At 39.0% G+C, this 18,300-nt stretch overlaps 1 protein-coding gene across 8 annotated transcripts in view; it reads right to left on the bottom strand.

Moving 5' to 3' along the window:
- The window catches only part of MCF2L2 (MCF.2 cell line derived transforming sequence-like 2), a 230,930-nt gene that overhangs the window by 78,649 nt on the left and 133,981 nt on the right, over positions 1 to 18,300 (bottom strand). For all 8 annotated transcript variants that reach the window (XM_058556251.1, XM_058556257.1, XM_058556258.1 and 5 more), the window contains one exon: positions 4,871 to 4,956. In XM_058556251.1, the coding sequence (XP_058412234.1) occupies positions 4,871 to 4,956 (86 nt within the window). The remainder of the gene's footprint in view (positions 1 to 4,870; positions 4,957 to 18,300) is intronic.

Raw genomic sequence — 18,300 nt, 5'->3', positions numbered from 1 at the left:
AACATCATAGAACTTGCATAAACCTAGATGGTATGGCCTACTCCACACCTGGTCTATATGGTACTAATCTTATGGGACCACCATCATATATGTGGTCTGCTGTTGACTGAAATGTCATTATGCAGCACATGACTATATTATTTATGCATAAAAACAAATCTATAAAATAAAAAATGAATAAGGAACTATAAATTAAACTGTTGCAGCAAAGATTGGTGATCCTAAGGTGTTTATTCAAAGCTGGTGGTAGAAAACAGTAGTCTTATAGATTCTCCTATCTCCTGCTTAATCCACTACCTAATTTTGCCTTTTCTCAAGGTTCTTTTGCAAGAATCATAAAGAAATTTTTGTTTCTTTAAATGCTGTAACTTTTTTCCTTTGTATTTCTCATTAGAAGTATGATTTAATGATCTACTGTAAATTAATACAATAATTCAACTAACTTAAAGGACTCATTTAACTAAGACTTTTATAAAAGTCTTATAAAAGTAAAATTACAATTATAAAAGTAGGTATGAGTTGTAGCAATAGTCAGGAGAGTCCCAAAAGATATACTGTCACTTAAGGAAAACAACAGAACACTTTGCCAAGTGGTGCTTTTCAGAGACAACCCAACTAAATCACACTTTCAGATATGACGAATTGGGCCATTTATTATAACACAAAGATACATTTCAATCAATAACAGCCCATATGTTTCCTTGAGTATAGCTTAAAAGTGAAAAAGTATAAAGTAGTCTAAATTAAACTAATATTGGCTTTAATCAAGGGGCAAGTTCCTAAAGACGTTTGTTCGATCATTCTAAAGGCATTTTTTTTGGAGGCCTGCTAAGAGCTAAACATTACGATAGACCCTGGGTGTAAAAGCAGCTCAGAAGTCAAGAAGTCAAATGGTGTGGGTGTAAACAACACGAAGAGTGCTAGAACAGAGGTGATGATGGGGATTCTGAGTATAAAGAAAATTAAAAAAAAAAATGAATTTCTCCTTTTGTTTTTGGTCTTTATTGCCCTAATTCAGGTTTTCTGAACTGTAGAGCATTCACATGCATGCAAACACTTTCATAGCCCAAAAATAGCATTAAATTTGTATAAATTGTGTCTTTTGGGAACCTATAGCCTTTAAATGCTTTTAAACCAATAATTCAATCAATATCAACATTAGTTATCACTTTGGCTTTCCTTTGAAGAGGAACTAAAAATGTTTGGGTCTATTAGTAAACATGCCACATTGAAAAACTGTACTATGAGGAAGGATGTGTTTCTAGAAATTATGAAATGTATTCATAAATTTGCCACTGTAAAGAATGTAAAGTGTAACAGACAGTTCACAATTGTTTACTTCTTTATTTTCACTAGAAATTAAGGTTTTTTAAGGGTTAAAAATTCTAATATACATAAATTAAAGCTATTAGAAATAGTAAGGAAAACATCTCTGTATGCAAGGAAAGTATGATGTGTGTTTTCAGTAAGAGAAGGTATAAAGAATAGAGATGCATTTTTGTTGAGGGAAAAGAAAGTAATTTTGTCCTAGAGTGAGGCTGGTTATTTCAGAATGGGAAAGAGGAAAAACAGAGCAAAATCGGAATGTAAAAAAGAAAGTTGTATAAGGATTGTGAAAAAGGAATCTTAGGAAAGGAATTTTATGTGTGGTCAAGCTGGCTAAGATTGGAATGGATCTAATTAAGTTTTTTTTTTTTTTTAAATGAATGAGTAAATTTTAATACCAAAAATACACTGGTGCAAAATTAGAATTTGGTTTTCTCTCTGTTAAAGCGACAAAGTTTTCTTGAATTATTGGCCTGCTCTTGATAAGAGATCGTGAAAGTTTTTTGTTTTTAACCTTTTGGGTAATCTACCTGGAAAGCAAAAATTTGTGTCTTAACAAAATAATTTACTGTGCTACACGTTGTCTTTATCAGCTATTTGATTACATAAGAAAATCCAAATCTTCTCAATATTAAAATAGCTAAAGTTTTGCTCACAACTATGTAACCTTCTGCATTTGCCTTTAACATCTACTATTGTCACTTTGGTTAAATGGATACTGTTTACAACTTCCTCAAATCAAATTCTAAATGAAGTCTTTTTGACCTCAAAATAATTTGGGGATTTTCCAGAGGGGCCCTGAAATATCTTAAAAGATTTGTCCTCTCTCCTTATAAAAAGGGAGATGTTAAACTAATTGGGCTTATTTGATACGTTAAATTACATGAGAAGCATTGTCAATTAAGAAGAATACTATGTTGTATTTGTATAGGTATACATTATAAACGTTCCAGAAATTGTATGAAATTCCTAAAGTCTGATATGTCCTGGTATAATGTTATCAATCATAATTCTAGTTATCTTAAAATATTGTATGTTACAGAGATAACCAAATTTCCTTGTCAGCTCCAGTATAATGAACTCTCATCAGATCTTTAACAATGGGGATTTTTAAGTCTTTTGTCATTAACAGACAGTTATTGTTTTACTCTGATGCTTTTACAAAAGTGAGACTCATGGAAAGGATCCTACCAAGAACTCTTGACCACTGACACCACTGCCAAATTACAAGGTGTCAACCCTTGGGTGCATATTTCACAACTGAAGAAGGCCCCACCTCACATCTGGTCCTGTGCAAAGGCTGGAGACCTCAAAATCGAATTGACTAGGAAGAGAAGTAGCCAACATCGAGGCAGACTGCTTCCTCCCAAGATGTCAGATCAAGAACATTTCTTTCTATTCCTCCATCCCTCTCTGACCATCTTTTTCCTAATTCTTACACTTTTTTGTTTGTTTGTTTGTTTTTTGGTGAAAAAGATTAGCCCTGAGCTAACATCCTATACCAATCCTCCTCTTTTTGCTGAGAAAGATTGGCCCTGGGCTAACATCCATGCCTATCTTCCTCTACTTTATATGTGGGATGCCTGCCACAGCATGGCTTGATAAGCAGTGTATAGGTCTGTGCCCAGGATCCAAACCTGCAAACCCCAGGCTGCCGAAGTGGAACGCATGAACTTAACCACTACGCCACTGAGCTGGCCCCCATGAAGGTCTTTTATGATTCTTTTGTCCATCTTTTGCCTTGCTCTAGCCTGGAAGATAATAGCATTGTTCACATATCTCAGGCCATTGCAAAGGAGGGTAATCCAACCTCCAAATGTCTGTTGGATTTGCCATGATTCTGGTGATCCTGTAGTTCTGCCCATCACAAACTTTTCCCTGATTTCCAATGCCTCAGTTTCTGTGGAACAAACTCAGCCCCCTCTGTATCGTGTCAGGCTTTCTAACCCTGGGGGTCTATTTTCTTGCCTCTGGTTAACAACTCCAAACCCAGGGAACCTTGCATCCAGGCTCTGTACAAAGAAAGGGACAAGGCAAGAGTAACCAGAATAAAACTGCCTGTGTGCTCTAAAGACCCTTAAATTTTAATGGCCTCCATAGCTGTCACTTTTCCAGTCCTGAGCCACAGACTCAAACAGGAATTACCAGGAGGCATTCATGATTCAAAATTTCCTTTCTTTGGTAGATCACTGCTCTCCTGGCTAGGAGTAGGTGCAAATGAGGCTATGATAAGGAAGCTCTCCTTAACTCTTGAAGATATTGCAGAATTTGCTGCTAAAGCAATAGCTGCCCAATAAAAATTCCTTAGACTCTCTGGCCAAAGTTGTTCTTGATAATAGGACAGCTCTTGATTATCTTTTATCTGAGCAAGGAGGTGTCTGTGCTGTGGCCAACACCACTTGCTGCATCTGGATTAACACTTCTGGGAAAGTTGAAAGTCACTTACATGAGATCACTGAACAAGCCACTTGGCTTAAGAAAGTGACTCCTTCAACAGGGTCTTTCGTTGACTTATTTGCTTTTGATTGGTTTGGGTCTTGGGGACCATGACTCTGAAGTGTACTCCAGACACTGGGAATTACCCTGCTTATAATAATCATAGTAGTCTCCCTGTGTGTGCTATATTCTCTCAAAAGCTTTAAGTGAATGTTTGCAGCCACTAACCCTGAAGCAAATGATCTCCCTAAGACTGGAACATCAGAAAAGGAATGAAGAGAATGACCAATTAAAAAATGTGAACCTGAAGTCATGACCTGTGGATACCAGAGATTCAGCAAAAAAATGTCACAACCTGTGAATACCACACAGAGGGTCAGCAAAAACTGCAAGAACTTCAGAGTGGCAGCTGAGAATGGTGTTAACGCCTTAAATTTTGATCATATCTCTCAGTTAAGCTGAAAGCCCAATCAAAAGGAGGTAATTGTTTAAAAAAAAAGACAGGCCCAAAATGGAGTCACTTACACTAAACCCCACATCACCAACCCAAGACTTAATACCTCACTCAATTACAGTTTCAGCCTCTTCGAGGAGTGGAATCTGAAACCAGTCAATCTGGAATCACCTGGTCAGCACTAGTGAGGTGATGTGCCTGAAAGACTCCCACCTTCCCTCAAAGGGAAGTGACCTTGCCACAACCAATCCCTTTTTACTAGTATAACTTCCTTGTCCCACTTCCTTCTGTGTATAAAAATCTTTCATTTTGTTCTGCTCCTCAGAACTCCTTTCTATCTGCTAGATGGGATGCTGCCCGATTCACGCATCACCAAATAAATCCAGCAAGATCTTTAAAATTTACTCAGTGGAATTTTGTTTTTTAACAATATCCTTGGAAGCTTGGTTTATAAGATATTACTTTCAGCTCTTGCTTGTTGCTTTTATGAGATTCATGAGTTTTATTTTCAGGTACATAAATGCAGGTTAGTATACAGAATAAATATGTGATTTTATCTGGGAAAGATAAGTGACGAAATTTAAAACAGAGGATATTCTACCCCTCCCCCACAAGAGGTTAAAATGACTTTTACAAAGGAACCTGCACTCTTACCTGCTGGGGCAAAGATCTTCAGGACTGCCAAGCTGTTCTGGCTCAGGGTTCTCCCCATCATGACAGCTTTCAAGTATTTCTTCATTCTGAAGTGAAAGAAATTTAGGTATGATAGTCTATTTGATTTGGAGGGCAGGGGGGCTCTTAATCTACATTTTGCTTTCCCAAAATTTCTTTGTTTTATTTTTAATTTTCTACCTTTTTTTTTTAAAAGCATATGTAGTTTTTTTTTTTGTTTTTTTTTTTTAATTTATTTTTCCCCCCAAAGCCCCAGTAGATAGTTGTATGTCATAGCTGCACATCCTTCTAGTTGCTGTATGTGAGACGCGGCCTCAGCATGGCCGGAGAAGTGGTGCGTTGGTGCGCACCCGGGATCCAAACCCAGGCCACCAGTAGCTGAGCACGCGCACTTAACCGCTAAGCCATGGGGCCGGCCCTCTACCTTTTTTTCTAAAGTGGTTTTTTTTTTTTTTTTTGCTTGGAAAAATTCGTCCTGAGCTACTATCTGTTGCCAATCTCTTTTTTTCTTTTTCCCCTCCCCAAAGCCACAGTACATAGTTGTATATTCTAGTTGTAGGTCTTTCTATTTCTTTTATGTGAGTTGCTGCCACAGCATGGCTACTGACAGACAAGTGGTGTGCTTCTACGTCCGGGAACTGAACCCAGGCAGAACTTTAACCACTAGGCCATCAGGGCTAGCTCTGTTTTTAATTTTCTAGATGAGCAACATATCCAGTTTCTCATGTTTCTCTTTCTTTCTTGGGTTTTCCCTAACTGCTCTGTTGATCTGATGCCCTTCAGGCTTCCTTTAGGAACATCGAAAACTCATTCGCAAAAGCATGTATCCTTGTTCCTTAACAATGAAGGGCTATTAACCTTGTACTCCTCCCCCTTCCCTGCTGATTCACAAAAAAGACTCAGAATTTGAGCTAAAAGGGGTAGCAAAGAGATCATTTGACTCAATATCTCCATTTTGGGGGGGGGGGGTGGCGGTGAGGGGTAAGAATCAAGGTCTGGAGAAGTTATGACCCAAAGCCAGAAAGAGAGGCAGAGGTGAGATAAGCCTGGGCTCCACTTTCACATGCTGGTAATCACAAGTCCGTTCTATCATGCCACGTTTTAAAGCAGCCAGTTCCTTAGGCAGTGCAGAGTGGTCACCAGTGTAGGCTTGAAGCCAGCTGGTGGTCAGAAGCCCTGCTCTACCATGTGCCAGCAGTAAGACCTTGGGCAAGCTCACTGAAACTCTCTGCCTCCATTTCCTTCCCTAAAACATGGATCCCGTGGCACCATGTACCACACAGGGCTGTGGCCCTTTTCAGAATAATACTAGACATTTAATTCTTGAAAAGAGGTAAGACTCAGTTTGCTTTCAAGAAAATACTGTTTTAACAAGGAAGCGAATTTGTATCACATATTGCTACCAATGAGAATATCATAAAGGTATTAACTGATAATGAGCAAGTAGATAATTAGCCAGCATTTGAGTTCTTCCTGTCTGCCAGGTTCTGTTTAAATGAGTTATTTTACATTCTCACAAAAGAGAGTACAGATTGAGAAAGGGCTCTCTTACAAAAGTATTGTTAAGAGAAATTTAATGAGTAAACATAAAAATTCCTTGTAAAGTAGAGCTAGAAGTTGAAGGATAAGCTTTCCCCAGACTGAGGAACAGATGGGAAACCTCCTTGAAAAATAGGTGAGAGTGACAGGCTGCTCAGCTAGTTGTTGACAGTGTGAGAAGAGCGTCCTCTCCCTGGATTAACAGAAAGCAGTCAAGGTAAGTATTAGAAACAATGCTGACCACAGAGACAGCAATTCAAAAATGTTTAGTGGATGAAAGAAAATTATGGATCTTTGTTCTTTTTCATAGATGTCTTCCCAAATCTGGTATCATATCCAGAAAGCAAGCTAACAAATAAAGGAGCATTTGGGATACTAGTCTTGCTAATTCAGCTCTAAAATACAAGGACAATATTACATTCTAAGTTCATCTTTTTTTCTTTTAAAATAGGATAGCATTTCAATAAGAATCTAAATTTTTCATTCTCTCTATTACATAGGCTTGACCGGAGAGTAGAATATATTTTCCATTTCACTCAATATGCAGAAATAAATACCAATCCCTGGATTCAAACCAATCTAGTTATTTTCACCACACTACCAAAGCTCCTTCTTTAAATTTGCTATATAATGTTGAACTAATTACTATGGCAGCTAATGTTACATTACATCCCCTTCTAGTTCCTCCTCTGTGACGTTACTGTGCCTGCAACTCCCACTGGACTTTGAGCTCCAGCCTTATTCATCTTTGGATCCTCAATATTAATATAGGGCCTTCATAAAGAATAACCACTGTTACTAACAAAACTTCCTCTCACTGTAAAACTTGCTACTGCTTATAAAATGAATCGTGCTCTTTCCACCTCTATTAATCTATTATTAGTGTGCTGGATTGTAAAGTCTCTTATTTCATGACAACTTAGTAATGGAAAAATAACAATGATTCAAGATGTAGGTATGGACTTTGTCATCTTTTACACCAGATGATGACGTCTCTCTAATTTACAGACTTTGTCATGCATGAGGGGCCCTCCTGGGCTTGCTGAAATGCCTGGGCATGGACTTCGTTGTGTCAACCCATGTTCCTGTGACTACATGTCAGACTGGCACTCACTAATTGCCCCCAAAGAACTCAAGGGTGGGTTCAGAAGCATTTAACTGAGAGATGCAATCAACAACCACCCTGAACCAGACCAAGCCCCACCACAAGAGCGAGGCCTATGACCTCTGCCTCATTTTTAATGCTAAGATCTCCTCTCCAGGAGGAGCTTAGGCCTTATTACCATAACCTGCAGTGTATGTGGAAGCATGTTTTCCAAATGAGCCTGCGCAAACGAATGCTCATCTCTCCCTTTTGAATATTCATTCCCCAGCCAAAATAAAAGGCCCCTGCTTCCCTTTGTTCAGAGACAGCCAGAACTTTGGTAACGATTCCACATGGTCTCCTATTTGCTGCAAATAAATTCTACTTTGTGTGACAACTACTTCTGGTTGAGAGTTTGATTTTAACTCTGCCAGGAGGTGAACCCACTTTTGGTTCGATAATGAAACAACTGGTATCAGGGTAGAGGGAGAGTCCTCTGCCAATCAAGTTTGATGGAATACAACACTGGTAACGTTGAGGATATGATGGGAGGGATCCAAAGCAGATTTGGGGACTGCTTTAATAAGAACCTGCAGTGAGGTAGTTAACTATACTGCATACCAACGTTTTGCTAAGGTTTAGACAGATTAACTGTGTTCTAGTGCAGTGGCTTTCAAAGTCTGACCACAACCCACAAGAAAAACATTTACATCATAACACACATGGAAACATATTATGATTTATAATAAGAAATATATATTTGGCTTTTGTCTCATTTCTGGCACAGAGCTCCTAAAACCCTTGGAATTTCCTAAGTGATAAGCATGATAAAGGTGGCTCAATATTTATAACAAACGCCTTTCAACCACTCCTGAGTTTATGTTTTTTTTTTTTTTTTTTTTTGTGAGGAGGACCAGCCCTGAGCTAACATCCAATGCCAATCCTCCTCTTTTTTGCTGCTGAGGAAGACTGGCCCTGGGCTAACATCTGTGCCCATCTTCCTCTACTTTATATGGGACGCCGTCACAGCATGGCTTGACAAGCGGCGCGTTGGTGCGCGCCCTGGATCCGAACTGGCGAACCCCAGGCCGCTGCAGCGGAGCGCGCGCACTTAACCGCTTGCACCACCGGGCCGGCCCCCTGAGTTTATGTTAATACCATAACTTTTGTAAAGCACCTAAGGATGGAGGCTGGTTGCCAGGGGAAGCAACCATGTAATTAGAGGGTTGGAACTTTCAGTCCCCTCTTAACCCCACTTCCAGGGAGGGGAGAGAGGCTGGAGATTGAGTTCAGTCACCAATGGCCAATGGTTTAATCAATCATGCCTATGTAATGAAGCCTCCATAAAAACCCAAAAAGAGAGCTTCTGGGTTGGTGAACTCATGGAGATTGGAGAAGAGTGGCTTGTTCCGAGAGCATGGAAGCTCCACGCCCCTTCCCACATACCTTATGTTATGCATCTTTTCCATCTGGCTGTTTCTGAATTATATCCTTTTATAATAAACAGGTAATCTAGTAAATAAATGTTTCTCTGAGTTCTGTGGGCTGTTCTAGCAAATTAATTGAACCCAAGAAAGGGGTCATGGGAACCTCTGATCTATAGCTGGTCTGTTGCTCAGAAGCACTAGTGACAACCTGGACTTGGATTGGCTTGGCGTCGGAAGAGGGGAGGGGCAGTCATACAGGACTGAGCCCTTACCCTGTGGGATCTGATGCTATCTCCAGATAGATAATGTCAGAATTGAGTTAACTGCTTGGTGGTGTTGGAAAAAAAAACACATACAACAGACACACATATGACAGATGTGATAACACTCTATTTTTTAATTATGCTATCCCATTGCATTCTGTTCTTTTTATTTATTTATTTTTAAATGTTGGTGAACCCACCAAACTGAGTTCACTATCACCATTGTGACCTGTAATTTGAAAACCTCTTAGAGAGTGAAAAGAACACAGACAGGTGTAAGAGGTAGACCTGGGTGGGAATCCCTGGCTCACTTTTTATTTAAAAGTGGCCTTGGGCAAGAAAAAGGAATAAAAGGAATCCAAATAGGTAACGAAGAAGCGAAACTCTCACTATTTGCAGATGACATGATTGTATATATAGAAAACCCTAAAGAATCTGTTGGAAAACTATTAGAAACAATCAACAACTACAGCAAAGTTGCAGGGTACAAAATCAATCTACAAAAATCAGTTGCATTTCTCTATGCTAATAATGAACTAACAGAAAGAGAGCTCAAAAAGATAATACCATTTACAATTGCATCAAAAAGAATAAAATACCTAGGAATAAATCTTACCAAGGAGGTGAAGGACCTATACAATGAGAACTACAAGACATTATTGAGAGAAATCCATGATGACATAAAGAAATGGAAAGATATCCCATGCATGTGGATTGGAAGAATAAACATAGTTAAAATATCTATGTTACCTAAAGCAATCTACAGATTCAATGCAATCCCAATCAGAATCCCAATGACATTCTTCACAGAAATAGAAAAAAGAATACTAAAATTTATATGGGGCAACAAAAGACCCCGAATAGCTAAAGAAATCCTAAGAAAAAAGAACAAAGCAGGAGGCATCACAATCCCTGACTTCAAAACATACTACAAAGCAATAGTAATCAAAACAGCATGGTATTGGTACGAAAACAGACACACAGATAAATGAAACACAATTGAAAGCCGAGAAATAAAACCACACATATACGGACAACTAATTTTCGACAAAGGTGCTAAGACCATACAATGGAGAAAGGAAAGTCTCTTCAATAAGTGGTGTTGGGAAAACCGGACAGCCACATGCAAAAGAATGAAAGTGGACCATCTGCTATCGCCATTCACAAAAATTAACTCAAAATGGATCAAAGACCGGAAGGTGAGACCTGAAACTATAAAACTCATAGAAGAAAATATAGGCAACACACTATTTGACATTGGTTATAAAGGAATCTTTTCGGATGACATGCCTACCCAGACTAGGGAAACTAAAGAAAAAATAAACAAGTCGGACTTTATCAGATTAAAGAGCTTCTATAAGACAAACGAAACCAGAATCAAGATGAACAGACAACCAACCAGCTGGGAGAGAATATTTGCAAAACATACATCTGACAAGGGGTTGATCTCCACAATATATAAAGAACTCGCACAACTGAACAACAAAAAAACAAACAACCCGATCAAAAAATGGGCAGAGGAAATGAACAGACACTTCTCCAAAGAAGATATACAGATGGCCAATAGGCACATGAAAAGATGTTCAACATCACTAATCATCAGGGAAATGCAAATCAAAACAACACTAAGATACCACCTCACGCCCATTAGAATGGCTATAATCACCAAGACAAAAAAACAAGTGTTGGAGAGAATCGGGAGAAACAGGAACCCTCATACACAGCTGGTGGGAATGCAAACTGGTACAGCCTCTATGGAAAACAGTATGGAGATTCCTTAAAGAATTAAAAATAGAGATGCTCTATGACCCAGCCATCCCACTACTGGGAATCTATCCAACGAACCTGAAATCAACAATCCAAAGAGGCTTATGCACCCCTATGTTCATTGCAGCATTATTCACCATAGCCAAGAAGTGGAAGCAACCTAAGTGTCCCTCGACTGACGACTGGATTAAGAAAATGTGGTATATATATACAATGGAATACTACTCAGCCATAAAAAAACAAAATCGTCCCATTTGCAACAACATGGATGGGCCTGGAAGGTATTATGTTAAGTGAAATAAGCCAGAAAGAGAAAGACGAACACTGTATGATCTCACTCATATGTGGAATATAAACCAACACATGGACAGAGAAAACTGTACTGTGGTTACCAGGGACAGTGGGGGTGGGGGGTGGGCAGAAGGGGTGAAGGGAGTCACATATATGGTGATGGACAAACAAAAATGCACAACCCAAAATTTCACAATGTTAAAAGTGGCCTTGGGGGCCAGCCTGGTCGCGCAGTGGTTAAGTGCACGTCCTCTGCTGCAGCGGACTGGGGTTCGGATCCCAGGCGTGCACTGATGCACCGCTTGTCAAGCCATGCTGTGGCAGTGTCCTATATAAAGTAGAGGAAGATGGGCACAGATGTTAGCCCAGGGCCAATCTTCCTTGGCAAAAAGAGGAGGATTGGCATCGGATGTTAGCTCAGGGCTGACCTTCCTAAAAAAAAAGAATAAAAATAAAAAATAAAAGTGGCCTTGGACAAGATTTCTCTGCACCTTAGTTCTCTATCTATAAAATAGGGCCAATTACATTTATATCAGAGGGTTATTGTGGTGACTAGAGATAACTGACTAGAGATAACATTAAAATGCTTAGTACAGAGAAAAGACTCAATAAATGGCATTTATGGTTGCCTCTTTGATGTCTACTTTGTGGGGATTAAATAGGTAATGTATGTAAAGCACTCAAAACACTGACCTTCAGTAAGTGCTGGGCAATTCCTACCTGCTCACCTATAATACAGACCCCATATTTCTCACAAGCACGGAGATGTTGGCCAAGTCACTTAATCTCCCTGGGCTCCATTTTCTTCTGTGTAAAGTGAGGGAGATGTATGATTTGGCTACAAAATGTTCCTCTGCTTATAGGAACGTAAAATATCAACATAGCTGCTATTACTTCTCATTTTGAGATGAAATGTAAACTGTAGCCAGAGTACTTTTGGGAAAAATTTAAATTAAGCTTCCTGAAAGCTCTAAAAGGAAGAGAGCATATTCAAAGAAATGCTTGCTTTTTTCAAATATTGGTCCTTTTATTCAAATAATAGGCCAAGAATTGACCACAGACCAACCCACCAATTGCTGCTATATTTCTTGGTTAGGGATTCCTTATGAGCCTCATTGAATTATGAAATGATGCTCTTTTAAAACAGAGCAACAAGTTCCTCTTGAAATCATATCCTGTTTCCCTTCAGTCGCCTTGACTTGGAGATGCTCCTAGGGTATCCCAAAGAGGGGATTTTCTCAGCCAATTGGTGCGTTAAAAGGGATCCAACCCATAAACTACCCTATTGGGAGGCCAAACAGGTGGAAAAGCCCCTCCCTCTTTATGTTCATTCTATTCTGAAGACAAAGGGTGGCAGTGAAGGCAGGCAGGCTGGCAACTACTCTGGGCCCAAGATCACTCCCCTACCCTCATCTCCACCCCAGCCACCTTTCAGTTTCCCAGTGACAACAGCCTACATTCAGGTTCTCTAGGAGCACCTTTAATGATGACTTCTTATGCCTTCTCAAAAACATATAATCTAATTGTTTTGTTTCCCCTATATTTTGAAGAAAACATGTTTCAAAATTGAGAAAACAGGCTTAAGTGCCTAGCTTGAAGGAATGTTGTAAAAAATTTTTATTTCAATTTCTCTGAAGAATATATCTTTTTTAAAGTATCAATCAACTTTTTTATTTAAAAGTACTCACGTTTTTTAAGGTATCAATAGCTAATTTTCAACTTTTCATTAAAATATTTTTTTCTTCCCCAAGGGAGAGTTAGTAACATTTGAACTGAATCAAATTAGTTTTTCCCTGAAGTTAAATGCTTTCTCTTTATGGTTTTAGGGCTACTTGGAAAGCAATTTCAGTTTCAACTCTTTTAAAGTGATGGTATTTGGTCATTTAAGGCGAAAGTACTTTTTATTATATTATCACATTTCTTAAAAAGAGAAGCTACCAGACCTCGCTCTGAGAAAAGGTAAAAGCAGATAAGGGGTTGAACCACCCTCTCCATTTAAAGTATAAATGTTGATCATTACAAGAAGGGTTTAAGGTTAAGCATTTTCTGGCATTGTAATTACCGTCATGCGTCCCTTAACCACAGGGACACATTCTGAGAAATGTGTTGTTAGGCTATTTCGTCATTGTGCAAACATTACAGGATGTACTTACACAAACCTAGATGGTATAGCCTACTACACACCTAAGCTACATGGTACTAATCTGAAGGGCCCACCATCATATATGCGGTCTATGGTTGATCGAAATGTCATTGAGGTGCATGACTGTAATTATGAAAACCCGAGAAAATAAATGAAAAGGTATGACAAGTAAGAATCACTAAAAAATTACAGAACGATGGGGCGTAGCAGAGGATAGTGGGAAGGAAAGGAAAGGAAACCTCTCCAAAGGGCGTTCACCTCCAGCCTCAGTTCAGGGTGGTTTAAGGGACACAGTCCCAGAGTTCAAAACATCAGCCTTGGGAAGGGGTGGCTCTGCCTTCCCCTCTCCCTTGCAGGAATTGCTGGGGAAAAGGGGGAAACCCTCTTTTTTTTTTTTTAGCGTCCTAGTGGTAAGTACACTGAGGTGTGGCCTGACGACTCATTCTGCGTAACTAACTACACACTATCCAGGAACTGAGCCACATCCATAAATGTAAGAGATCTAACACCAGATGTCAAAAAGTCAATGTTTATTTAGGAAACCAAATATATCATTGAGGGATTAACTCCTAGAAACTATAGTTAAACTTTTGAATCACTAATTTATTTTAAAGTGCCACTTTTCTTTACTTTCTAGTTGGGATTATTTATTAGACATTTGGGTTTTCAATGAGAAAACAACACGGGCACCTGTCAACGTCAAGAGTTTCCTTTTTATGGTTAGTCTGTAAAATTAACCTGGGAAATTCAGCAGTTAATTTCCTGCTCTGAGAGGAGCTTTTGAACCTTACCAGGATCATATCTGGGTGGATTCCACTCAGGCATATACTCCTAGAGGTAGAGAGTAGCCTGCAGAGGATGCTGGAAACCCAGAACCACGTGGCAGTGAATGGCATAGGCTGGTTATAAGAAAAGTATTCTTCAAGAAACATGTGGCCCCCAAAATCGTTATCATTTAAAAAGGAGGGGAAAGGTGGCCCTGTCCTTCCACTATAGACGAGTCACAGGATATCTCATTGACTTGGCACACACCAGGCTGACAGGCACTGACAAGCTTGCCTGGTTGGTTCAGTAGGTCACAGCATGATGCTAACAGGGCCCAAGGATGCCCTCTCTGATTCCTCTCAGGTTAGTTTACTTGGTTCAGGGGAAGAGTCTAACCCAAGGCCACAAGCATTACCCTTGGCCATTCACCTAAACCCAAACCATTTAAAATTCTGTTACATAGTTTTGTTCTATAGAAGGAGATCATGGTAAACAGCCTGTAGAAGTTACTTTCTAAATGCCATCTTCTTGGTTTGTACAACTTCCAAGTTCATTTCCAGAGCGAAACGTTCCTTAACGTGGTTGAAGGTATTTTAAGAGCTACATAAGAGGAGAATTTTACAGATTGTATAAAACATATATATTTTTAAATTTAATTATTTTTTATTGAGGTAACATTGGTTTATAACGTTATGCAAATTTCAGGTGTACATTATTATATTTTGACTTCTGTGTAGACTACATCGTGTTCACCACCAAAAGTCTAGCTGCCATCCATCACAGTATAAATGTGACCTTTTACCCCTTTCGCCCTCCCCACTTCCCACTTCCCTTCTGGTAACCATCAATCTAGTCTCTATGTCTATGTGTTTGTTTGTTGTTGATTTTTCTTTTTATCTTCCACAAATGAGTGAAATCATACGGTATTTGGCTTTCTCCATCTGACTTATTTTGCTTAGCATAATACCCTCAATTGAGTGAAATCATACGGTATTTGGCTTTCTCCATCTGACTTATTTTGCTTAGCATAATACCCTCAAGGTCCATCAATGTTGTCAAAAATGGCATGATTTCATCTTTTTTATGGCTGAGTAGTATTCCATTGTATATATATGCCACATCTTCTTTATCCATTCATCTGTTGATGGGCACTTAGATTGTTTCCAAGTCTTGGCTATTGTGAATAATGCTACCATGAACACAGGGGTGCATATATCTTTTCGAATTAGTGTTTTCCTGTTCTTTGGATAAATACGCAGCAGTGGAATAGCTGGATCAGATGGTAGTTCTATTTTTAATTTTTTGAGGAATCTCTGTAGTGTTTTCCATAGTGGCTGTACCAGTTTACATTTCTACCAGCAGTGTATGAGAGTTCCCTTTTCACCACATCCTCTCCAAAACTTGTTATTTCTTGTCTTTTTAATAATAGCCATTCTGACAGGTGTGAGGTGATATCTCATTGTAGTTTTGCTTTGCATTTCCCTAATAATTAGTGATGTTGAACATCTTTTCATATGCTTGCTGGCCATCTGTATATCTTCTTTGGAAAAATGTCTATTCTGATCAGCTGTCCATTTTTTAATCGGGTTGTTTGTTTTTTTGTTTTGAGTTGTATGTTCTTTATATATTTTGGATATTAACCCCTTATCAGATATATGTTTGCAAATATCTTCTCCCAGTGGGTATGCTGTCTTTTCATTTTGTTGATGGTTTCCTTTGCCATGCAGAAGATTTTAGTTTGATGTATTTCCATTTTATTTATCTTTTCATTTGTTTCCCTTGCCTGAGGAGACACGATATTCAAAAAGATACTGTAAGACTGATGTCAAAGAGCATACTGCCTATGTTTTCTTCTAAAAGTTTCATGGTTTCAGGTCTTACATTCAAGTCTTTAATCCATTTTGAATTAATTTTTGTGTATGGTGTAAGATAATGGTTTACTTTCATTTTTTTCCATGTGGCTGTCCAGTTTTCCCAACACTATTTATTGAAGAGACTTTCCTTTCTGCATTTGATGTTCTTGGCTCCTTTGTTGAAAATTAGCTGTCCATAGATGTGTGGGTTTATTTCTGGGCTCTCACTTCTATTCCATTGATCTGTGTGTCTATTTTTGTGCCAGTACCATGCTGTTTTGATTAGTATAGCTTTGTAGTATATTTTGATTCATGGAGTGTGATACCTCCAGCTTTGCTTTTTTCTCAGGATTGCTTTGGCTCAGTGGGTTCTGATGTAGAGAATAGGAAGAACTTTTGAAAAACAGAAACCACTTAGGGAATCTATCCTGGAAGCAAATTCCTAGCTGTTCGTTCTGCCCCGTTTGCTCCATCTCACTGGTCCTTTCTGGCACATCTTTCCCTACTCTTCATTGACATTACCTGAAGAAGCCATTGCCTAAAGATTCCTTTGAACAATAGGGCAGTCCTTTTTTAAAATGGTAAGTATTTCCAGGAAGGCTAGGGAGCTGTCAGTCGCTCATCATCCATGCACTGCTGTGAACTAGCACATTCAGATTTTCTCCTACCTCTAGTCCAGATCAGCTGCATTGGGAGGGGGCTTCCAAAAGGGAGCGGAGAGGGGAGGAAGGTTTTAGGACATTTTATAGACTGAAGCCCTTTGGAAGGGAAGGGCAGGCTTGAGGAGACAGGCATGAGTGGTCCAGAGGCTTTGTAGAAATGGGAAATGATTAGAGAAAGAGAAAGGAATGAGTCCCTAACTTTGCCTATTTCAAAATTTTCCCAGGGTCTCTTTTATCTAAGATCTTGAATTTCCCAGCTAGTATTGTTAGTAGTTAGGTCAATGTTCTTACTGGTTAAATTGGCTTCTAGGGGCTGGACTAATAGTCTAAACATTATTTATAATATTTTGTTTGGAGGAAAGGGGTCTTCTTAAAAACTGCAAATCTTGCAACATTGTTTTAACAATGATTTGCAAGTCTGTAGTTCTGTTTAAAATATCAGAAAGTGAGGAATATATCACATGATACCTTCCACCCATTCCCAAACCAAGAAAATGTGAAGGAAATAAATGATCCAAGGACATTGAAAAGAAGTTGCCCATACATCCTGAATTTTCTCAGGCTGTTTGATTTCATGTGATTTTAATCTCAATGCATAAATGTCAATGTAAGCTAACTTTTATGTATTTGTAAATCTTAACTCATAAATAAAATCCCAAATTTGAAAAATGTTTTATTAGACCCATCTTCGGTTCCTAAGCTAGTTCACAAATAATTTCCACATAACCTCAAGGCCAATTGGTTGATTCTCATTGGCATGGGAAGGGTTACAGTCTCTGGGGCAGAGTTAGCCCAGCTAACAGGAAGAGAGGGTGTGGGTTGCTGTTATAGATCTATGAGACTTCACAAATGCTAGACTCAGCCTTCATAAGCCTTCACCTTCTGCTCTTCCTTCTGAGTGCTCTATATTGGCCAACAAATTCATCCAATGAGAAATCTAAGATGGAAACCTCAAAGGTATCTTCAATATCTTCCTTTCCTTCCCTATTAAATCTCTCTCCTTTATCTTCTCTGTCTTGATCTTCATTCATCAAACTTTCTCTGTCAGTCTAGTGTGTTCTAGGCACTGGGGAGAACATCTGGATTAACAGGTATGAGCTCTGCCCATCTCCCTTTTTGCCACTGCCATTGGTGAACTCTCAACACTGAAGCCTCACCTGCACTGTGACAACTGCTGGCAGCTGCTCAGCCTGTCTGCCTTCATCTAATCTACTCTTTATTATCACACCAGAGCTATGATCTTTCTGATACACAAGTACCCTTCTTGTCAACAATCCTCAACCAAAACCTTCAGCAACCTGTCTTTGGTCTACCTAGCAAGCTTTCTCGAACCATTCCCAGAACAGCCTATGTCCCTTCAGGCTTCTGAGACTTTACGTCCTTCCCCATCCTGGAATGCCTTTCTCCCTCTTATCCACCTTTCAAAGTTGTATTTATTCTTTAAAGTTAAGTTCAAATGCTATGTCCCTGCAAACACATCCCCAATATACTTGTTATGAACTGCTCCCTCTTCTGCCCTCTAAAACGTTATATTCCTTTTATTGGAGGTCTGTCATTCTGCTTTATATTATATATTTTGGGAAATATGTTGTTTCCCCCATGAAACTTGTAAGTTTCT

This window comes from Diceros bicornis, chromosome 15 (assembly GCF_020826845.1).
Source record: "Diceros bicornis minor isolate mBicDic1 chromosome 15, mDicBic1.mat.cur, whole genome shotgun sequence".
In the NCBI taxonomy this organism is placed as follows: domain Eukaryota; kingdom Metazoa; phylum Chordata; class Mammalia; order Perissodactyla; family Rhinocerotidae; genus Diceros; species Diceros bicornis.
The sequence above is the reverse complement of the archived record's forward strand: the minus strand, read 5'-3'. Positions and strand labels throughout refer to the sequence as shown.